Source organism: Anguilla anguilla, chromosome 6 (genome assembly GCF_013347855.1).
Source record: "Anguilla anguilla isolate fAngAng1 chromosome 6, fAngAng1.pri, whole genome shotgun sequence".
Taxonomy (NCBI): domain Eukaryota; kingdom Metazoa; phylum Chordata; class Actinopteri; order Anguilliformes; family Anguillidae; genus Anguilla; species Anguilla anguilla.
In genome coordinates, this window is record NC_049206.1 from 54090654 (window position 1) to 54113990 (window position 23337).

General features: G+C 48.7%; 1 protein-coding gene across 1 annotated transcript; it reads left to right on the top strand.

Annotated features, from left to right (window-relative positions):
- Positions 1 to 278: 278 nt before the first annotated feature.
- gtf3c2 (general transcription factor IIIC, polypeptide 2, beta) lies at positions 279 to 22665 on the top strand. Its single transcript, XM_035424238.1, has 19 exons — positions 279 to 391; positions 1621 to 1962; positions 2180 to 3047; positions 3403 to 3724; positions 3941 to 4032; positions 4254 to 4331; positions 4748 to 4846; positions 5262 to 5489; positions 5735 to 5846; positions 6528 to 6645; positions 12364 to 12395; positions 13179 to 13308; positions 13467 to 13611; positions 15880 to 16041; positions 16161 to 16248; positions 17009 to 17137; positions 17441 to 17566; positions 19010 to 19117; positions 21950 to 22665. Exons 2-19 carry the CDS (start codon positions 1650 to 1652, stop codon positions 22181 to 22183), a joined length of 3384 nt encoding a protein of 1127 aa, XP_035280129.1. The 5' UTR covers positions 279 to 391; positions 1621 to 1649; the 3' UTR covers positions 22184 to 22665.
- Positions 22666 to 23337: the final 672 nt, after the last annotated feature.

Consider the following 23337-nt stretch of genomic DNA (forward strand, 5'->3'; position numbering starts at 1 on the left):
CAAGATATCACGTGGTTCTCTGTTTTGTTGCTCTAAACATTTTATGTTTACAGGTAGCTTTTGTTATTGAGACGAGATGAAGTGAATTATGTGTGAACAAAAAACGTAAAGAACGGCGTTCTTCGCAATTCTCAGGAGTGTTTTGGTGTCCCGTGGACCTCTATACGCCCTACCTGTGGTGATTAAGTGAATTGCAAATAAGTGCTATGTCATTATCCTGTTCGGGCCACACGGGGGCAGCTAAGAGACGAATAAACCACAGCTTTGAGCCTTACATGAGAATAAAAATGGACGCCATCGAAACAGACATTTATGTACGCTAGGAGTTCAGCATCCACAGTGTTTTTTCCTAATTTTGATTATACTATTTGTGAAGAGCTGCAAGCCGTGGGTAAGTGCATTGTAAAACCGGCAAGTGGTATGACATTCTGTTCAAGACATATTTGATTATCCTGTGAAGAAAGTTTTTAATTCCGTAAACAAGGATGTGGGTTTCGAAACGAGTCTTCAGGGGTCACCAAGCGGGCTAGCAGGCCGGTTATAAAACCAGCAGCCGGTTTAGACGGTTGAGCTACTCGTTCAATATCATCCTCATAGCTGTATTTTGCGAAGTCTTTTGTGTTGTGATGTAGGCAGGCAGGCAGGCTTGCTTGCTAGCTACATATTACAGTGACCAACTGATCATAGCGAATTTTATTTAGTGTTGGCATTTCATTCTCCATTTTAGCAAGCTGTCTACTTTAGAAAATTAGCTACCTTAGCTTGCAAGTAAAAATAATGACTCCAGCGGACGGATAGCAACTTAGTCTAATTTAATAAAAATAAAAAAGGGTTCGCCAATCCAATGTTACTTCGCTAGTTTGCTATGTGATATAACGTAACGTAGCTAAGGCAGAGCTCGTCTAAATCGCTAGCAAGTTTAGCTAGGTAACGTAAAATTAACTCGTGTCATGGGCTCAACGTTATGTACTAGCCACCTGGCTGCATCGTGAGACATTTTTCTGTTATATGATTGTACCACTACAACCACGACTGTAAGTTGTTTTGAATGTGAAGATGAAATTATTGAATCGCTCGAAAAAATGTCTAATTTATACTGAACACATTTTTCCCTACAAAAATCGTGGAAACTTGCGGGAACTGGTTTGATTAGTTAGCTAACGTGTCCCAAGTTGTCCATAACAAACTACATCCACGCCACCACACCGGTCTGTGTTGACAGGTAGCTAGCTAGCTGTCTAGCACGCTGTGCTCCACGTCACCTTCTTTTGAAGAAACGTATCGCCGCATGGCTCAATAGTCAAGTGTAACACTTCATCATTATCAAATTGTATTTGGCTTGTTGCTTTCCTGATGGGTTTTCATTCTGAGCTGGCGAACTACATGTTGTTAAAGCTCCAGTAACAAAAACTTTAACTTACATTGTACAATAGTTGTCCTTTAGGGCAGTTTTGCAACTACAGGAAAAATGGTATTAGCTATAATTTGACGTATTTTTCCTAAAATAAAAAAATAAAACAATTTCTGTATGCTAGCAACGCGGTCCCTTTTAAACGTGTGAGCGCGGTCTGACAGGTTGGTCCCTGGTATTCTGACTGATGTAAGACATTCCTCCATCAGAAACGCCGTGCTAGGTGCCCGTGACGTTGATGGCAGCCACTGCCCAGGACAGCGGTGAACAGGGGTGTGAAATTATGGGTGTACCTCAGGGAGAAGGCGTGGGGCAGCAAGCCGAAACCTCACGCGCGGAAAAAGAGAAGCCTCTGAACGCCCACGAAAATTTTACGAATATTAGTTGGGGCGACCGGCCACCAGCAGAGAATAGTCCCGCTGACAGTGTTCAGATATGTGAGGGCACGGATAGCGGGCCCGGTGTGGAGAATGGCGCAGGCTTGGAGAATGGGCCAGTGAACTCTTCCCAGGACACTAATGCAAATCAGCAAAACCTTGACGAGTCGACTTGTGAGTATCTGACCTTATGTTTCTGTTTCGTGTTCTGCAAAGGTTATTGTAATGGTGATTGATATTTAAAGACAAGAAAAACGGTAAAAATGCTATACAATGAAATGAAAAACCACCAGTTTTTTTGTGCTTCTATGGTTTTACACCAAAAAGCATGTGTAGGCTATTATGTGTCTTTTGAACGATTAGTCATGAAACACTCGTTAACTATCCACAGCTCAGCTGGATGACGATGCCCAGCAGATTTCTGCTGACCTATCTGATGTGGACCAAGGCTCTCCATCAGGTCAGCCTCAGAAGAAGACCGGTGGGCCACGAAAGAACCCCACACCCAAGAAAGTACCCACTCCCCCCAAATCCGCCACCCCCAGCTGTGCTCCCACCCAACAGAAGAAACGCGGAAGGAAACCTAAGGGATCAGCATTGCCTCCTAATGAGGATCAGCTGACCAGCACCCCTGCCCCTACATCCCAAAATCAGCACTATGCCCCAGAGGATCAGGAGATGACCACAACACCACAGAAGAAGAAACGCGGAAGGAAGCCCAAAGGATCGACCTTGTCTCCTACTGAGGATCAGCTGACCAGCACCCCTGCCCCGACATCCCAAAGTCAGCACTATGCCCCAGAGGATCAGGAGATGACCACAACACCACAGAAGAAGAAACGCGGAAGGAAGCCCAAAGGATCGACCTTGTCTCCTACTGAGGATCAGCTGACCGGCACCCCTGCCCCGAAATCCCAAAATCAGCATGACGCCCCAGTGGAGCAGGAGATGACACCGACACCACAGAAGAAGAAATGTGGAAGGAAGCCTAAGGGATTGACCTTGTCTCCTACTGAGGATCAGCTGACCAGCACCCCTGCCCCGAAATCCCAAAATCAACACGACGCCCCAGTGGAGCAGGAGATGACACCGACACCACAGAAGAAGAAATGTGGAAGGAAGCCTAAGGGATCGACCTTGTCTCCTACTGAGGATCAGCTGACCAGCACCCCTGCCCTGACTCCAAAAAATCAGCGGCAGGTCCCTGACGAGCAGGAGGTGACCCCTAGTGGCCGGCCAAAGAGGAGAGCTGCCACGGCGTAAGCAGCTTTGTCTCCTTTTCCTGCAGCTTTATGTGCCATAGTGGTTTACACTCTGCACTGGGAGGTTGCTGGTTCAAATCCCTGATAAACTTGGCAGAGTTTCAGTAAGTACTGTAATGTATTCCATAGTGCCTTCATCCCTTGGGATTATAGCACCTACAGTGTAGGTATAACATTAACAAGCATTACTGAGAGCACACTTATCGTTTTAAGGCCCAAAAGCATTTTTTCTCAGGTACGTTTCCTTTTTTGTATTTTAAGTAAATGGCACAGTCTCATATGCTTTAGCTCAGTCATGCCAAGACGCAATGGCTGACTGGTCTGATTGTTAAGTGGCTGTGGTCCATTTCAGTGCAATGCAGTATCTCCACTCCCTGGTTGAAGAACTGGATGGTCCACTTCAGGGTTCAGAGAAAAAGGAGGGCAGGCCCGGTCCGGTCAGCGGTTCGGTTCAGCCCAGGGGCCAGGCCCAGGCGAAGGCGAAGAAGGGCCGGAAGAGGAAGACTCCGGTCAGGGACAGCAGCGACGCCAGCGGCGACGAAGACTTCGTTCCAGGCTCCGAGGGCGAGACCGAGGAAGAGGACACCAGGGACGACGACTCCGTCTCCAGCTTCGAGACGGACCTGAAGAGGTCGCGTCAAGAGACGCCCCGGGCCAAAACCCTGCAGCACTGGGTCAGTCTGCTTCTCCCACTTTCCCCTCAAAGTCGGTCAAATTGTGATGTGTTGTTTCTATCTGCTGCTGTAACACCCAAATTTCCCCACCTGGGGATTAATAAAGTCGGTCTTATCTTATTGAAGGCGGAGGAAGTAGAGACAGAGGAATCGGTTTGAAAGCTCACCGTTTGCGTGACCGCTGTTTCTTTTTTCTGTGTGTCCCCCTCTCCGCAGACTAAATCGAAATGTGCGGGAAAGGCAGCCAATGGCTTTCTGAACCACGCCATGGGCACTATCTGGGCCTGTGCCGCGGTCACCAAAAAGTTGTAAGTCACGGTCCTCTCTGGGAGCTGTTTCATTTGCCAGTAACACATTGTTCATGACTTTCCCAGCACCTGGGAAGTTTATTCATATAAATATTCTATTACCAAATATAAATTGGCCGCTGGAGATTTTTTTTTTTTGCCATTTTCTCCCCAATTTAGTCGTTGTGTGTGAGAATTTCTGCTTAACAAAACCATGTGACGGTCTGTCTGTCTGTCTGTAGCCATGAGGAGCACTGCGCCTCCTGGGTCTTCCCCGAGTGGATCCCGTCAGCCAAGGACTGGCGCTTCCTGTCTGAGAGGTGCGGCATGATCCTCCTGTGCATCTAGCGAAAACCTTCATGTGGCGGACATTTTAGATTCTACGTGTATTTTCACCTGCCGCTGAAAAAGGAATGGCCATCTGTTGTGTGAATCAGTCATCATTTGTTTACTAACTTGTGGTGTAGGGGTCTGAGCAAAAGATGTTACACCCGAAGGTTGCGGGTTTGTATCTGAGAAGGGACATGGCTTTTGCGGTGTGGCTCGGTTCTTTTTCCCATTCAAACCCAAATAAATCGGTTTCTGAAGGTATGCGGTGGATGCGCAGTAAATCATGGCAAATGTGCGCAAATGCTGAGCAACTGGTGTAGTAGAGTGGGATTTCCCATGTTCATACCCCAGGAACGTAGCATTTAACGCATGAATGCTACCTAAAAAGCTGCTCTTTTCTCCTCAGCGAGGCGGAGGTATACCTACCTAAAGAGAAGCAGTCGCCAGCATTCAAGGTATCACGGGAGGGGCTGAAAGAAGACTGCAAGCCATGCAGAATTAAAAGGTGGGCTCATCAACAACTGTGCGTTCTGTTTGCCGTCTATCCGGGTTAAGCAGGCGTGTTGTGTTATTTAGAATTGAATCTGATTTACCTTACACTCTTTTTCCGATTATCTACATAGTTTGATTTTCCATTCTTACAGTATTCATTTTCATCATCTTTGTTGTCCTTTTTATCATATTTTTTTTTGTTGATAAAAACTGGTGCAGTTTTAGGGTCACTCACACTTGAAACCCATATACCAATCTCCCTCTGTGTAAAATCTGTACAGCTTTCTGCTTTCAGCCCTGACCCTGGATCAGTGCAGTTGAAAGTAATGCAAAACCAGGCCAGACTGCCTCTCCTCTCCTTTTAAAAAAAAAAAAAAAACAGTTTTGATTTTAGATGGATGATTCATGCCTCAGAGTCTTTTCCCAAGGTTCGAGTCCCTGCCCTTCCACGCCAAGTGCTGGGACGTGTGCTTCTTCACGGGAGGCCCGGTCTGGTCCATGGAGTGGTGTCCGGTCCCGGACGGCAGCACCAGCGGCCAGTACGCCGCCATCTACTGCAACAGGGGCATGGACGACCGGCACAAGATGGCGGGCACCTACTCGGAAGCCGCCCTGCTGCAGGTCTGGGACATGGGAGAGCTGCAGTACGACACGTGGTGAGTGCCGCGGGAACGCCCGCGCACGACGACGCCTGCCGTAAAGCGCTGCAAACGCTGCAAAACTTGTCATTTGTCATACGCTATTTCTCTGAAGTTGGCTGGGAGGGGGGGCAGGATTGTGCTATCGTTTGGCTACTGAGTTGCAATGCTTTTTTTTTTGCTTTTTTCTTATTTTTGCGAGACGTTTTCGTCTTCATTGTGTTTATTTCAGTTTAACCATTTAACACCCGCTCTGCTTCCAGCCCCTCGTCTCCGCCGCAGCTGGCGTATGCCATCGCCCTTGACGACGGGTGCATATGGGACATGAAGTGGTGCCCGAGCAGTGCTTGGGAGCTGCCTACGACCTGCAGAAAGGTAGCACAGACATTTACACGCGGTACATACTCTTATACAGAGCCACCTGCACAGCTGTCCACATAGCAGGTCTGGTCCGACCCAGTCGCTGTCACTTTCCCTCGGCCGACATACGGAAGTGAATGAGGGTCCATGGGTGGCCCAGTTTCGGTTGCCAGATCCGGTTTATTTTGCGGGCTTTAAAAAGATGCGACCAATGGACCATCATTCATTTCTGTATGCGCTAGACCAGATCAAGCTTGCTATGTGGGTTATGTATTTAACTGGATACAATGGCAGGGCCCCACCTGGGAATTGAACTTGCGACCTCTGTATTACAAGCCCAGCTCCCTCACCATTATACTACGCTTCTGCCCCAGTCAGATGCAGCATTGGGAATTAACATGAGGACATTCCCAATTTGAACCATTCTCTCAATAGCGCTACACAGCACAGAGCGTGTAAAGTAAAGCCTTTCTTCCGCCCATGAACTCAGCCAGCCGATTTCACTCATCAGTTCTACCTCCTGGCTGAAGAATTGTGCTAATTAGCAAATCCAGGTGACTGGAACAGAATACTGGGGAGGACTTTTACTTTCTGGACCTGGAGTTTTCCTTCTTGGACGCAGGAGCACAGCGCTGGCCTGGTGTGCGCTGTCGGGTGTCTTTTATTTTCGTGAGCTGTGACTGTTCTGCCCCGCAGGCCCCCCAGATGGCCAGACTGGGGCTCCTGGCCGCAGCCTTCTCCAGCGGGAAGATAGCGGTGTTCAGCCTCCCCCACCGCGACGCCCTGGCGGCCGCCAGGAAGAGCCGGGCTAAAGGTAGGGCTGGGCGGGGAGCGTACCGTTACCTGCGTCGCCAGCCGGACTCCATGCCATGTTGTCGTTTGTGTTGTTGTTGTTGTGAGAGCGTGTGCAGTGTTTCCCTGTAGAACACAGGTGTCAAAGTCCAGTCCCGGTGGGCCGCGGTGTCTGCTGGTTTACAAGGTGTTTTTGGCACCGGTGCTTCATTTAAGTCATTGATTGGCTGAGGAATCCACACGCCTTGTACTCAAGGCCTTAATTGGCAGCTGATTGAAAGGAAACCACAAAAACCTGCAGACACTGCGGCCCCCTTGGGATTCAGTTTGACACCCCTGCTGTAGGAAGAACTACAAAGAACATGGAATGGGTGATTTTGTATTTAACAAAATCACTGTGTGAATGGGTTCTGGATCTCTTACTCTTGCTCTGGCTGGTCATAAAGGTGCTGATTTAATCTCAACTTACTTGATTTCTTTGTGTACAAGTTGACTTGTAAAGCTGTCAAATTGAAATGAACCGTTGATTTTACTTGTGCCTGGGTGTGCACAAGACATTTAAACCTCTGCCTTCAGAAATATAATCTGCATTTATGCATCTTGTATCATTATCTAAACCTGCTTATCTTGGGCAGGCTTCTGGAGCCTATCCCAGCATGCATTGGGCAAGAGGCAGGAATACACCCTGGACAGGCCACACACACACACAAACCTTTCACACCTATGGTGAATTAGTCTCTTCGGACTGTGGGAGGAAGACACACAGACACAGGGAGAACACCGCAGAAACTCCACACTAGATTTGAACCTAGGATCTTCGTGCTGTGAGGCGACAGTGCTACCCACTGCACCACTTTGCACCACCATATCATTTTACTTCACATTCTGTGTCAATTGATGGCTGCTATTTTGAAATCATGTCAGTAGGGGGAGACAAATATCCTCAAATTGAACCCACTGCAAAACTCCAGTTAATACTGTTTCTGGAACAGAACGCAAATTATTACTTATACTTTTTAAACCAAAAGGGTATTTTACAGACCAGTGTGGATGGTACCATATTTATTCAAATTTTTACTGTAACACTGCCGTCAGTATTTTGTAGTCTGTCTCCGGAAGCGAAATGGATAGGAAAATATGCGGCTGCTTTTACGGTTGTGCGTCGCCATGACGCCTGTCGTTCTGTCTGTGACAGCGGCATCAGTACGGTGGCCGTCTCTCCACGCTCATAACCATAACAATCATAACCGCGCCTTGTGACTCTGCCCGCCTGGCTGCCTGATCTGGGCTCGGCTATTACGGTCTGGATTAACCCACCATCGATGAGCCGCAGCCCTGTGTGACCGGAATGCGGAAAACGCTGCCGTGGGCACTAATGCAGCGGCTGGCTGGCGTGAGCGTGCTAACGGACGCCGAGCGTCACTGGCGTGGAACACTGACAGTAGCCGCGCAGTGACATCATTTACATCAACTCAGCTCAGAGTCTCGCTAATTAAATCAGGTAACATTGGAGTTTAAGTGTATTTGAGTAATATGAGCATGCAGGTGGAACTGAAGGGCCATTATACAGGTTCCAGCTGGTAGTTTTATGTTGGGTAGGAAGAGGTACACAAACACATTCTGCTGCCTGTTCTGCCTCAGGCTGTCTCAGTGATTGATGCTCTGGCATATTTATCTCGTCCTATCAGAGCGAGTGTCTCATGTAGTCCCTCCCACTGGCCCCTCCCCTCTCCTGCTGTGTGTTGTGGGCAGTTTAGTAGCGGGTTGTCTCATTGCTGGGTTGTCCCTGCAGTGTCTCAGTGATGTATGGACTTTGTGCCCTGGGCTTGCTGCATCCTCTGATACCAAACACTTTACTCCTCCTGTGTGCTGTCCTCCAGGGCCTGGTGTTCAGCAGAGAGGGAGAATCCCCTCCCTGCCGTCACACTGACCCACCTCATACACGCTTGCGCACACACACGCACAGCACATATACACATACACATTCTCACACACACAAACAATCACCTACACACACCTACATACAGCACAAAGGCACAACACATACACACTTAGCACATACAAACATGCACAAACACACAGCACATTCATACACACACACACTGCAACCATCACAAAGACGCACACACAGATATGCACTCACTTTGTCTTTCATGCACACATGCTTGCATGCACCCGCATAACTGCACGCGCATGCCCTCACTGCGGGCCTTGCATGTAACGACGATATTACGCATGGGTCCTGAAATATTGGAATGTGCAGTGGAACTGTGGCTATCATAACTCCTGAATATGGATGCTGTTCAGTATAATTACTTCAGCCAGCCTGAGTTACCGATGCGTAGTGGAGAGATAATTATGGACCTACTGTTGTTTTCCAGTGAGGAACCTCAGGATCTCTTCTCCATTCAATCAGATTACTTCATATTACGGAAAAACCACAGTCAGTGGCACTTTCCATATCACCCCATTCATTTCACAGTTTTAACACACGGATTGGAGCCTGTAGTTACAGCAAGGAGGTGAAATGGTGTGTGGTCTGTAGTACACAACCACAGGCAGCTTTGTTGAGTTTGTTATGGATACACAAATAACGGATGCTGAGCAGTTAATTGGAATAATCAGGAAAATATAGATATTTAGCTTTTTGTTTTGTTGATTTGCTTCAACATTTATCCGTTTTGTTCAAAGCCCGGATTTCTCAGCTCGTAAGTGCCAGGGCGCAACAATAGGCCAGATTAATCACCTGCCTACCTCTCCCATTCCGGAACCTTCCGGAGGAGTACCTGGCACGAAATTAAGCCCCGCTCGCTTTCATTATTCAAACGATCGACCGCGCAGAAGCGCGCACAATAGCGAGCGCCGCGTCTCCCCCTAGCTGCCGGGGAGGAGGCCCGGCCGATTCCCATTATTCCCCTCTCAGCCCGGGAGAGCCGGAGCAGGCCGCCATTGTTGGAGAGTGACATTAAATTGGCTTTACCCCCTCCCCCCCCCCCCCCCACCCCTCCCTTTACAATGCGCGGGGCGCCCCGGCCAGCCCGTAAGTCACTGTCGGGTGCTGCCGTGCCGGCGTGGGGCGGCGGGGGCTTGCTGGGGGGAGATAAGAGCAGCTCCGCCGAGGTTAATTAACGGGACCGATCTTTATTTTACAGTCGCCTGCCGCCTCCCTCTGTGGGCTTTTGTTGTCCCGCTCTGTGTGTGTGTGTGTGTGTGTCAACCCGAATTTTACGGTTTTAACGCCGGGCTAATTGCAGTCCTGTTCTCGGTCGCCCCGAGACGGGTCACTTCCTGGCTCCGAACGCGGCGGCTTCGTTCGTAACGGGGCTCCGAAGGGGCGACGGCCTCTCCCGGCTGCGTCTCGTCTTCATTCGCGTGTCAGGCTGAATGTCGGAAGCGCGGTACAGATTCACTGCAGCATTCAGGCCTACAGGGGGAGTGTTTCTTTGCAACGCTACATCAGACTATGGCCTCCTGTTACTTTTTAAAATGATGATTTAACCATTTCTTTGACCAGCGGCCTCGTCTATGTCCTCTGCCCGACTCGCACTTTGTTCATTGTCCATTGACGGCATAGCGGTTACGGTTGAGTCCCCAGTCACTGCTGGCCTGGGGGGGGTTAGGGACCTGTGAGTCTGGCCAGACATAGAGCTAGACCCAGACCCCCCCCCCACTCCTCCCCCTCCTCCCCCAGGAAAAAATGGCTGGCAAGTAGGCAGCCTCACAGTACCACTGTTCCTTCCCCCACTGCAAAAAGAGCTTCGGTTTTACTGCGGTCTGGTGCATTGTCTGCCTCTAATACCCTCCCGATTCATTAGACCTGAGAGAGAAATTGTGTGGAAATTAGCCAGAGGTGTTCTGAAACAATGCCCAGCTTTCTTTGTTTCAAATGAGTGATTTCTCTCTCCCCCCACCCGCCCCCCCTCACACACACACTGTAAAATACACAGCGCTTCGCCTTGGCACCCAACAGGGGCGGGGTTAAGTGCATCGGGCCACTAACGTCTGTACGTTTGGCTCAAATAATTATAAATAGCTTTTATGCTTGTGTGTACTGTATGAGTGTGTGCCCGTAAGAGAGAAAGAGAATGGAGACCCCCTCCTCCGTTCGGGCGGGGGGGATGGGTGGGGGGGTGCGAAGCACTTCTCCTTCCTCACTGGAGATAATTTACTAGCTTGTTTCCATCAGACGAGGATCTATAATTGAAATGACAAAAAAGATGCATCGCTACGCGGTTGTTAGTGTTTGAAGCCATGAATTTCAGCCTAGTATCTGACACCCCTTTACCCTCCGGCTGTCAATCAAGAAGGACTTAGTCAGCCAATCAGAGGGGCTTATATTTCGGCTCTGTCCGTGCTGATGAGATGCACGCAGAGGGAGTGGGTGAATGGAAAGCACGCGGGGGGGGGGGGGGGGGGGGGGGGGGGGGGGGGGGGGGTTGGGGAGAGACGCGTCGGTCTGCGGCTTCCTGTGCCGCCACTGTCGACTACGTGCGACTACGTTAACAGAATCTCGCCTGCTGGTGCGTAACGTTCACCGCAGTGGTGACTAGCACGGTGCTCGCTGTTACACACTCACACGCCTCCCAAACATCTTCCCGTCAGGAATTAATGCACATGAGTGGGCATCTGAGGTTGGCTAATGGGCTATGAGGCACTGCAGCCAGGTTCTACTGATGCATTGAGAGGTCATAAGCAGGGCATTCACTCATGCTAGCTTGCTGTTGCTTTGGGCTAGTGTCGCTAGTTCAGTAGCTTTTTCTTGGTCAGGTCCCCTTTGAAAAACAGATGCCAATCCGAAGGTGAGAAATTTGTTAATTTTATACATAATTATCCTGAGCAGACACTGTGTTTCAGGAGAGGCTGCTTTGCTAGTTCAGCGATCCAGTCATTCACCTATTTGGTGACCTATTCACGTGTCTCTGAAGGAATATACCAGTACAGGACTTGTACCCCCTGTACTTTTATTGTTTGATCCCCTAGGTGTACAGTCCAATGTGCTTTCCCCTACCCAGTGCCTTACAGTGGGCAAGGCTGTGTATGTCAGAGTTGTTACTTGGACGTATTTTTTTCCAGCTTGAGGTGTAGCCTGTATGAACATTCTAGAATGTTCCTGTGAAGTTGGAGGAGGCGGAAGATTGACAGGATGGATTGGCGGAAGGTCGCTGTCTTCGACGCTACGGCTGAACGCGTCCCCGTCGAAATGAAATCTTCGATGGAATTCGGATTGATATGTTTTTTTCGTGGCTCTACGGGGCGAGCTTTCCGGCAGCCGATAAGGCGGAGGTCCCGGAAGCGGGCCCAGCCAAACTCAGCCGCTAATATTAAAGAGCCGTATTTCGGAGGATGAATTGCGCGCTGTCCGCGTGGTGATTAAACGCTCCTCGCTCTCGCCTCATCCGTAACGCGGAGCGGACACTTCCAGAAATACTGACGGCTCTTCAGTCCAGGCTGCCAGTCTAAAGACAAACTGGCTTGGCATCCGTAAACGAGTCTTTACCTCCTGTCTGTAGCGAACTTTTTTTTCGGGCGCTTGATGTATGCCCTTCCGTTTTTGTCTGTGCGTGAGTGTGTGCGTGCGTGTGGTAATCTGTGAGTGTGCAAGGGCCAGCAGTGGCTGGGGTGTGCGTGTGAGTGTGCACGTGACACTAATTCATTACTCTCTGCAATAAATGTATGATCAAGCATTGTAAGTTTATATATAATGGTTGAAAAAAAAAAACACTTATCTGTTTTCTAATAGGAGGAGTCAGCCAGTCTCCATTGATATGCCAGGTAGGTCAATAATTTTACTCAAAAATACATCCAGCCAGCATTTCACGCACAAAATAATCCTGAAAGTATAGTACTTCTGTCCTGTTGTGTAGTTTGTGTGTATTTAAAACCCTTTTAATTTCTGTGTACGGTTTTGTTTCACTCCGTCAGTCTGTGTATAGAAAACCTAAATAGCATTTAACATAAAACCTTCATACGGTAAATATCCTCGGTATACATACTGTAGATTTTTAAAAAAAGCTGCTCGCTACATTCTCCCAGAGCCTCAGGCGATTTAGGGTTTTAATCTGACTGAGAGCAACGCCCGTGGCATATTACGTTCTGTTCTTTTATCAGTTCAGTTCACTTTTAATGAGAACATTGCTAGAGCAAGGCACTGTTCATCACAGTGAGCCGTTTGTACACGTATCCGGACCAGGGTGAGGAGATTGCAGTGATCGCACCGGTGAGAAATGTCTGAGAAAAGGGGTTCGCTTTATCTGCAGTAACATCGTAAAGGTAGTTCAAGTTTCGAGTTTTCAGATTTTATGCGGTATGTGTAACAACAAGTACCAGCACAGTGGAATTCTAACTCCTGCTGTTATCGACAATTATAAGTGTAAAGATCCCGCAATAAATACAAATCCAAGATGTGGACGAGAATCTCAGGCAGGTTAGTGTCACACCCCCCCCCCCCCCAAAAAATGCCTGTAAATGCCCCCCCCCCCCCCCCCCCCGAAGTACAAATGAGGTCTCTGTCCCTGGTCTAAAGCAGCGCTGTAACCCCCTCTGCTCTGTGCACAGGTCCAGACTGTAGTTGTGCTGAAGGTGGGCTCCATCCAGGCTGGCGACGCTCTCCACACCGGCCAGTGCTTCTGCCTGGACTGGCTGCCCGTCAAGCCCCACAACATCGTGGCGGCCGGCTTCTACGACGGTACGTGTACGGAACGGAGTCAGCCCAAAGCACGCCACCAACAGAACCAATGAAGAATGTTTCAGTTTGAAATCAGTCTATGGGAAAGCTTTAGCTGTGTCCACAAAACCTTTTAAGATTTAAGATTGAGGAACCGTTCTCTTCTGCTTCGTCTCCAGGTTCGGTGGCCCTGTGGAACCTGAACACCAAGTCCCTGCTTCAGCGCGTGCGGGCGCCGGACGGTTCCGTGACCCTGTACCCCTACCACTCCTTCATCTCCCACGACCACATCGTCCGAACCATCGCCTGGTGCCGAGCGTCCAGGTACCGCCTCCCGCCACTGGCCTGCCAGTCCCCTAGCTGGCCCGGACATTAAAGGCAAAGCCTTTATGTTAAAAAAATAATAATAATAATAATTTACTACCCCGCTGTAATTTCCTGTGATTCCTCCTCTGGAGGTTAGGCCCTCTGAGGTACTGGCCCTTGCTGGGAATTGTGGGAAAATCAGGGTTAAAAATCAATATTCTTATGGTGAATACCTGACATAAAAAAACTATAACCTTGGACTCTTATTTTTGTAAAATGGGATAAAAATGAAGAAGTGCTCTCTCTGCAGTGCCACCCTTTACAGAGAATCATGGGTACCTCTCTGAAGACTAGAGCTATTATTCAGGCCTGCTGCTGTACTCTTCTGTCCTTTTGAATGAGGTGTTAAGTTTTTATTTTTAGTCAGTTTTTAACCCTGTTTTTTCTCCCTTTGTGTCCAAATTTGGAATGACCTCTTGTCATGCTTTTTCACTCCTTACACAATATGAATGAACGTGGCAGGTCATGGAATGAACGAGCGATTTGCTGCGGCAAAAAAAAAACTGCGGGAACCCTTGCCTAAATTAGCCACTCGGAGTGATAAAGAATCACAGGTTTGCCAAGGGCAGAGGCTTTCCCACGGAGCTCAAACCGCCCCTTTCCCTAAATCCCGTTTTTTTTTTTTCTGTGAACGAGAAGAAGAAGAAGAAGAAAGTGCGTTTCGGTTGGGACTCCGCGTGCACCTCTGATGCGTGACGGCGGCAGCCGAGCGCATTGCTATTCCGCGCACGCCGCCCCTCTCTCCTTTCCCCGCAATCCCGTACGGCTGTGGAGCGTGAAGCCCGTTCACCTCGCGTGCGCCGCAGAGGGACCGCCGAGCGCCGCGGACGGGGAAAAAGCTCATTTCGGGAAATGACACGCTGTACCGGGGAAACGGCGGGGGAAGTCGCGCGTGGCGCGCGTCTCGCCTTCGCACCCGAGTCCCTTCCCACGAAACACTGCGCCTGGAATTATAATGCTCACATTCAATTACCGGGATAAAAAACATGTGTCAGAGAAAGGGAGAGGGATTTCTTTTTTTGGGGGTGGGGGGGGTAAGGATTAACAGATGGCTGATCAGCGAGCAGAAGATGTGAATGAAGTTTCCGCATGCCAGCAGTCAGTGTGTGTCATGTCATGTAAGCATTCTTTCAGAGTCGGAGGGACGCTCGCTTGCCCCACCCACACTGACACACTGAAGCAGCCGTGAGGAGAGGAGAGACCAGATCACACACAAATACATTAGTAAACAAAGGAAGACGCGAATGCATATTTAATTCATTTGTTCATTTATCGATTAATACTTACTACCTGTTTATTTAGATGGTTTTACATTTAAGATTAGATTTCAAAAGGTAAAATGAATGAACATTTGTAATGGTAATGAATGTATGGGAACATTACATTTAATTGCATTAACGAATATGAGAGAGTTTCAGTATATGAAATTTGAAATGAAAACGAAAGGAATGTAATCCTGTATATATATATATGTGTGTGTATATATATATATATATACATATATATATATATGCAATTATGTATTTTGTGTTATGGAAGGAAAAAAGTGCAGAATAGTGGAAAGTGATTCTGGAGGCATACCCATTCATCCATTCATTCAATCGAACCTATCATAATTTACACCTTACTATCAGTCCCAGTGCATTATAATACGTGCGTTACTTCCTGGCATTCGTACATTTAGACTAGTGTCATTGTTTGGAGGAAGACTACACGAATAAAAAGCTCTGTTTCTCAGCGGCTAATTCCGCATAAAACCTTTTTATATTGACGCGCAAACGCGGCCACATCTGGCGTGGTTAATGAAACCTTCGGCTCGTGCGAAGGCTGAAATACGAGCTGGCTACCAGCGTCACCTGTGCAGCAGAGCGGCAAAATATCATTAAAAAGCCTTAGATTGCGCGGTGATCATCCTTAGAAGGATGCGCGAGCAGGACGGCTGACTGCGTCTCACGTGTTTATCCGCAGATTTGTCTTAAAGGCTTGTGGCCACATCCGTCTTTGACAAGAAAAGCGCTTGGGAATGTGATATTGATAGCCCGCGACGTATTGTAATTTCAATCAATTTTATGTATGAGACATTTATGGGCCGAGAGACAGACCTACGAGGGCAGGGGGGGGGGGGGGGGGGTGGACCCAACATTCATCTCGACTGCGCAGCTAATGACTTAAAATGAAGCTCCTCCAAATTACGGCCGACTTGACTTGATCTTGTCTTTTTCTCAGCGATTTTTTGGCGACGGCCGGCGATGACAGGAAGTTGAAGTTCTGGGACTTGAGGAAGACGTTCGAGCCGGTCAGCGTTCACAAGCGGTACTTGTCCACGGAGATAAGCTGGCCGCTGATCTGGTCGGGGATCTGCGTGGGCCAGCAGTGTTGCTACGCCACGTGAGTTGCAGCCCAGTCTCTCTGCTGCTAACGCACATTCAAATCTGTGGTGAAGCAGTTCTCCTTTTGCTTTAATGGCCATTGGAACTTGAGACTAAAGGCGTTTGTCTCACTTACAGGTACGGCCAGCATGGAATCCATTACCTGGATGCCGGATACTTGGGCTATAAACCGTTCTTTATGGCCCCCAGAAACGGAACTATATGGGTAGGTTTGCCTCAGACATTGAGGGTTACAGACACTCTCGGTCCAAAAGTTGAGATTAAATGGAATAATTCGGGGAATTAGGGTCATTTATCAAACGTAAGCGATGATATTAAATGGCGGCATGGCGGCCCAGGCTAGGTGCCGCTCTTCACAGGGAGTGCCATGATAAGCGCCCTTATCGCGGCAGCCCAGGATTATCCAAATGGAGGAAAAGGACCCAGCAAAGATCTCTGAATTGATGTGGTGCAGAAAACTGCTTACTCCAGCCCTGAAAGACTGGCTCTGAAGAACTTTTCAGGTCCCTGAGACGAGCGTCCTTGTTTCCGTCAGGGAGGCATTTGGCACATAGGCCGTGCCACAGCAATGGTCTGATAGTGTGTGTTTTTTTTGGGGGTAGGGGTAGGAATGCTATCGTTGCAAAACCTATAAACTTTTTTTTGCTTACTTTCGACCTTAAATCACGAAAGACCGTTCTCTACCGTTAAGGGCATGTAAATTAGAAAAGTAACATTAGTTGAATATGCTCTTCAGGATGGTTGGACTGTGTCCAACGGTACAGTGAATTCAGGTCAGTAGTAGCACTTCCTGTTATACCGTTAATGGCTGTAGAGAGTAGATTACCTTTTGATGCAGTGCTGCTGTTCCCATTAAGCTATTTGAATTCAATTATGTGCTTTGTTCTGCAAGTTGCTAAATGGACGTAATGTAGCGTAAAGGATGTGTGGACGGCTGTGTAAAATGGCTACCGCCTTTTTTGCAGAGCGCCTCCTTCTCTGATTGGCTGAACAGCTGCGTGACGGCTGACAGCATCGGAGAGCTGATCATGGTCCTGATGCCCGACCTGTCCACCAATCCCAACACTATCAAGCGCACCGTGGAGCGCCGATTCGTACGTGCTTGACCCCACCTCTGACCCCGCCCTCGCCCTCGCCCTCACCCTCACCCTCCGTGCTGTCGCTCTTTTCGCATGTTGGTTGACTGTGCCACACGGCCTCTCCCCCCGTTGTCTCTCTCTTAACCCCTTGGAGAGTAGGTTTCTTTTTTGCTTTTTTCGTTCCCAACCCTATATGACTGTAAGTCACTGTTAGTGATTGTTACATCAGCATTAGAAGGTTCAGTAAAGAACATTCTAATCACGTGTTTGTGATCTCGCACCTTAAAAGGGTTAACTCTGTTGCCTTGGTCCCGTCAGCCCGTGGTCAGAACGGAGATGGTCCAGTTTCCTGGTTCAGAGAGAGAGGAGTCTAACGGCCCGGAGCCACAGACCTACAGTGAAGCCGTAAAGAAGTACTACCTCCATTTCCACGACATGGACATGGTAAGGGGAAGCTCACAGGAGACTTAGAAATCTTCAGTTCGGCATGTGTTCATAGGGTTATGCCTGTACTGTGTTCTCACACTTCACAGGATGTGTGTGCGTGTGTGTGTAAATATGGGTGTGGTATGGTTGTGTCTCTGTGTGCTAATAATGTAACATAATGTATGTATGTATTTGGCATGTGCACATGTGAGTCTGCACTAGAGTGCATCTGAGCATGTGCCAGTGGGTGGGATGTGAGTGTATGTGTGTCAGTGTGTGTGTGTGTTTGTGCGCGCACCTTTATGCGTGTGTCAGGATGACTGCAGCTCTCCAGAAGCTGATGTCACACACCATTACTTGAAGCTGAAGAGCGAGAGAGAGAGAGAGAGAGAGAGAGCAGCTGAATTTATTTGGTTAGTTATTTGCCGGACACACCTGAGTGAGCCCCCTCTGTGTGCGTCTGAACCGAGCGCACCGGGGATGTCGGGGGGTGTGTGTGGGGGGGGGGGACGTTGCCACGGAGACGCTGCAGCCTCAGCAGAGGGGCCCTTAGCGACGGCTCCGTCTCCGGGGCCATGAGCGCTGCACCCTTCATTAATTTAAAAGTGAATCTTCCCTGCTGCCCCGGGGTCAGCCATCTGTCCCCCTCGCCTTCCGCTCCGCTGGGCCCGCCCGAGCAGTCACGGCCCACCGGGCACGACCGTTACCCACAACACCCCTGGCCACAGACCCCCCCCCGCCAAACTGCAGCCCCCCCCGCCTCACAGCTGACACATGAGGGTCTCCAGATGCCCGTTTTATTTTTTGATCGGAGTGTCCGGTTTTGAAATAATTTGTACGGGTCCGGTTTGTGGATCCGGTCTGGGCAGTATAATGTCCGGTCTGAGTAATTACTTGAAAGAATTTACCGGTAGGTCGTAATGAATTTGTGTCTCAGCCATTCCGATAGTTCTTCCCCCCTCCCCCTCCCAACCCTCCATGCCCCCCCCGTCCCCGATTATGCTTCCAGCTCTGCATGTTGCCTGGTTTTGATAAATTCCAAATCTGGCAGTCCTACACATACATGGGTCACGTTGAGCGTTGGTGAGAGGCAGTGGGGTTTTTCACCTTATTGAACCCCCCCCCACCCCCCACCCCCCTTCCTGATCCATCGCTCTCGCTGTCCAGTGGATTTAATGGCATGCTGAGGGTGTGAAGACGGGACGGTGTCTCGTCTTCTTCTCTCCCCTCCTCTCTCCTCCCCTCCTCTCCTCTCCTCTCTCCTCCCCTCCTCTCTTCTCCTCTCCTCTTTTCTCCTCCCATCGATCCCTGAGCGGGGGCCGAGCTCTTTGCTGTAAAGCAGGGTGTATTTCGAGGACGAGGATGAGGAGGAGGGGCGGGACCGACGGCTGGCCAATCTGAGCCGCGCTCTGACCTCGTTCTGTTCTGTTCTGTTCTGTCCTGTTCGCTCTCCTCCCGCAGAGATCGTTCCGGAACACGCCCCAAAGAGCCCCCATCAAGCACATGCAGGCCACCGAAGCCAAGGGCCTCATTTCCCTGGACAAGATGCCCCTGAACTCCCTGTACAAGGTGAGTCCCTGCTGCCCCGTCACCAGACTGCCTCTGCCAGTCTCCGCCATGGGCCGTCCATCCACAGGCCCCATTAATGGCTCACTGCTCATCTGTATCCCTCTGTGTAGCTCATTCATTTCTCTTTCATTTCTCAACGCAACTCATCCCTGCAATCCCTTACACCTCTTACTGCAGGTCATCCAAATGCAACACTCAGCTGAGCTTATCCCAAACCCATCTCAGAGATCACAGAAATCCTGGACCTATACAGTACTAATAACATAGGGTTGGCAGTGTAGTATAATGGGTAGGGAATTGGTCTTGTAACCAAAAGGTCACAGGTTCAATACCCTTGAGCAAGGTACTTAACATGCATTGTCTCAGTATGTATCCAGCTGTATAAATGGATGCTGTGTAAACGTTGTGTAAGTCGCTCTGGGTAAGAGCGTCTGCTAAATGCCTTTAATGTGATGTTTTTCCTTTTGCGTCTGGAATGTTCCGGGCTGTGCTCGTGAGTCGACGTCACAGGTGGAGATTTCATTTCCTCCTCACTGCTGTCCTCTCTTCGGTCTGTCCCCGAGTTCACTGTGATGCTCTCTGTCTTTTTTTTTTCGAAACAGAAGGAAGTGGGCGGCCATTTCCCCTTGGTAATGGGTTATTAATTTCTCAGGAAAAAAAATAAAAATACATATAAAAGAAAATGATGGCAGCGCAGAGATCCGTGGGATATCTGGTGCAGCCGTTTGAATTTTAGTCCTGCGAAGCTGGGGCGGGGGGGCGGGGGGGGGGTGGGGTGCCTCGGCTCGTCGATGGCTGGTGATAAAGACAGACAGGAAGCAATGGCCTGTAAAATGAGGAAAATGTCACTTTGGGGCCTGGCAGTGATAATGGGGGGGGGGGGGGGGTGGGCTTGGGGCCAGGAGCTCAGGTGGGGTGGATTGGGAGAGGTGGAGCTGCTCTTCAGCGATGACGGGACAGGGGGCTGGTCCCTGACTCTCTCAGGGGATCCTGATAACGTCCACCCCAAATAGATTACACTGACCAGCGGTGTGCTGGAAAAACCTGATAACCAACATGAGCACTGACATGATAATAAGAACTTTATTTGTGGTGTTTTTTTTCCCCAGTACTTCACAATAACACAATAAAACAGTGGACATTTGATTTGGCATAGAGGTCAAGGAGCCAGGCTTGTAATTGTTCCAGTAAATATATCCCTGTAAATGTAACCTATGTTATACGTAGTGATCCAGTAGATCCTCATTATCACATTGCAGGACAGTTGTTGATAATCATGATGTAACCCTTTGAAGAGTAGGTTTTTTGGAATGTACTTTCACAATTTGATCCATGTTCCAAGTCAGTGTTATAGAACTCCATTGCTTTCAATTACCATTAGTGATTGTTACATCAGTTAAGAACAATCTGATCACATATTTGTGATCTTGCACCTTAAAGGGTTAATTCCATTGTCACCCTGCATAAGATAGATAGAGGATAGAGCTGACAGGATAATACTGTGCAGATCAAGGTGTTAGTTAATGCTGTGAAAAAAAGCTGGTGGGGTCAATTGCAATGTCCTCAGCTGGAATTTAAACCTCAGATGTAAACCCCCTAGACCACAGAACTGCATTACAGCTGGAACAGCTAATCTTTCACAGACTTGGATAGCTGTTCAAGTTGTAATGGAGTTTTGTGGTCTGGAGGATTAAACCGGAGGTTTAAACTCCAGCTAAGTATGCTGCTAATGACCCTTGGTGAGCATGACACCTTTCAAATAATAGCATACCTTCAACGGGTTAATCAATCTTTCAAGTGAAGCCCCAACATTGTGAGGACCGTCGCACTGTTCAAAAGCACCCGACGGTTGATGAAGACCCCTGCCAGTAAATAAACACTCACCCGATTATACACACACACACACTGTGGCCCCTGTGGAATAACATCAAACTAACATCAGGCAAACTCCGATAATTCCCGTGCTGAGCACTCCAGTGTAATTAAAGCTTGGGTGTAATGAAATGCTTTATTGCCAGCATTAGACCAATGATCCAGCGAAGGCAAGGGGAGGGAATGAAGGTTAAGCAGTCTGTTAATGACTGGGAATCGATCAGTTTGTTAAGTGTTTTGCTGAATTTATTTATTTTTTCTTTCTTGGCTCAAATCAACGGTGAGAAACTATTTCTTAACCGCGGAGTGAACCTTTTCTCTCATGGGCCCCCAGGATAAGCTCAGTTCTCCGCCTGTGTTTGGCACTGTGACATCATCCTCGTAAAAGTGTCTAACGAAGACGGGCGTCTCTTTTACTTGTAACTGATCTGCGTCACCGTGGTTACTCCTGTTTGAAGCGATGAGCCTGACAAGACTGCCACTCGAGAGTTAGATAAACCTGTCCAACATCTGGAGACAAAGAATTCTTCCAAGGAATTGTGACCTTGTGTAGCGGGGGCTCCACTTGGAGTCAGCCTACTAACCTTTGACCTATAACATAAGACTGGCTACACTCTCAAAACCGATGTGTTAAAAACAACACACACCTCCATGTCTAGATAAGGGCAACACGTTTTGTGTTACTTTCAACAAAGCATGTGCTAAAAAGTCTCACTTTGCACCACATGAATTGCAAATTTGTAACACAAATGTGTACAAAATGTGTAATGCAAGTAATGCAAAAAGGTAATACAAAACTAATCACACTAAAAGTGTGCTGGATATTGACACATCATCTTTGAGAGTGCAGAGCCAATCGGATTGCTGGGAATCAGTCTCACAACCTGTGACTGACTTCCCTTTCCGGAACTCCAGCCGTGACACTCCCTCTCTCTCTCTCCGTTGTTTTTTTGGGCCTAGGTGCGTCTGAACCCCAACCTGAGCAGCCAGAGCTGGGTGCTGTCGGGGGGGCAGTCGGGCCTGGTGCGCGCCCACTGCGTCCGCGCCATGAACTGCGCCATCGTCGCCAAGATGGTGCGGGAGAGCGAGGCGCAGTTCGCCGCCATGTTCTCGCCTCAGGGAGCCGCGCCCGACCCGGGCGCCGCCGCCACGGCCGTACGGCACAGCACCGAGAGCACGGTGCGGGTCCTGTGACATCACGGCAGGGGACCCCCCCCTCCCTCCCCCAGGGGAGGCTTCCGCATACCGAACCACAGAAACTCAGCAGTGCAGGGCTCTCAGGTCCTGGTCGTCAAGACGACCGGGACTGGTTTTATAAGTGACACGTTATTAAGCTTCTGTTTTTATATTAACTTATTCTAAGTTTAAAAAAAATACTATTTTGATACGACCTTAAAAATGTTTGTTTCTTATTTTTATATGTATTTTAGGGGTTGAATATTGGACGGACATTTCCTTGAGGGATCAAGTAGTTTTCCATTTGTAATGTTAGACCAACGGCGCTGTTGACTGGTCATTCTGTACTGTACCAAAACCCTTCTTTTCCCTTGATTTTCCTACATGTTTTCCCGTTCGGTTGTCATTTTTATTTGACAAAATTAAGATTTTAAATTTCCTTCTCGACGAGCTTATTTCATGCGCTGTGTACTATTAAAATGTTGTTTCATTCCCACATGCAACTGACCTCTTTTTGTTCCTCACCGAAACAGTGACTGTGACCTCGGCCAAGGCCTTAATGGGAGTTACTATAATGCATGTCTAATGAGCGTGTTTGAAGGATTATAAGCTGTTGTTTTAATGATTAGCCCCTTGTCTGACTCGAGGTCCCATTTGAGGTGAGGGATTCTGGACGTTTAATGGCCGTGGATGTGCATGGTTTGAGTGTGACAGAGTAGCGAGATAATGAGCAGTTAGAGCCTATCGGTGGAGCGGCACCTTCTGCTTGCGTAGATTAAACGCCGCTACTCCACTAGATTCCCGCCATCCGAAGCGGCGGATACCAGCCGCTGCAATGGTGACGATTGGCCTGCGGAGCATCGAGCGCCTTATCGCTCATAAGCATTTAGCTGAACTGTGTTACTGGGCGGGGGGGGGGGGGGTTAGAGGGTGGGGGGGTTGGAATGGGCAGGTTTGGTAAAATAGAGGTCCAATACTGGTGAGGTCCAGTTCCCACAACAGCGGTTCAGTTCCTTTTCAGGTTTTGATTTTACCCGGAGATTGGCTTCTGCTGATATAGCATGAATTTTAAGCAAAATCTTTAGCAGCACGGAGTGCTGATTGGGTAATTGCACTTTCTCATCTTCTTCCATCCCTTTTATCGCCGTGTATGAATCTGTTATCACTCTCTA

Bases quoted from the DNA above. Each gene is read 5' to 3' on its own strand.
- gtf3c2 (XM_035424238.1), top strand. From the start codon at position 1,650: ATGGCAGCCACTGCCCAGGACAGCGGTGAACAGGGGTGTGAAATTATG. The intron at 12,396-13,178 runs GTAGGTCAATAA...CTCTGTGCACAG, and splicing joins AGTCTCCATTGATATGCCAG to GTCCAGACTGTAGTTGTGCT. The intron at 13,309-13,466 runs GTACGTGTACGG...CTTCGTCTCCAG, and splicing joins GGCGGCCGGCTTCTACGACG to GTTCGGTGGCCCTGTGGAAC.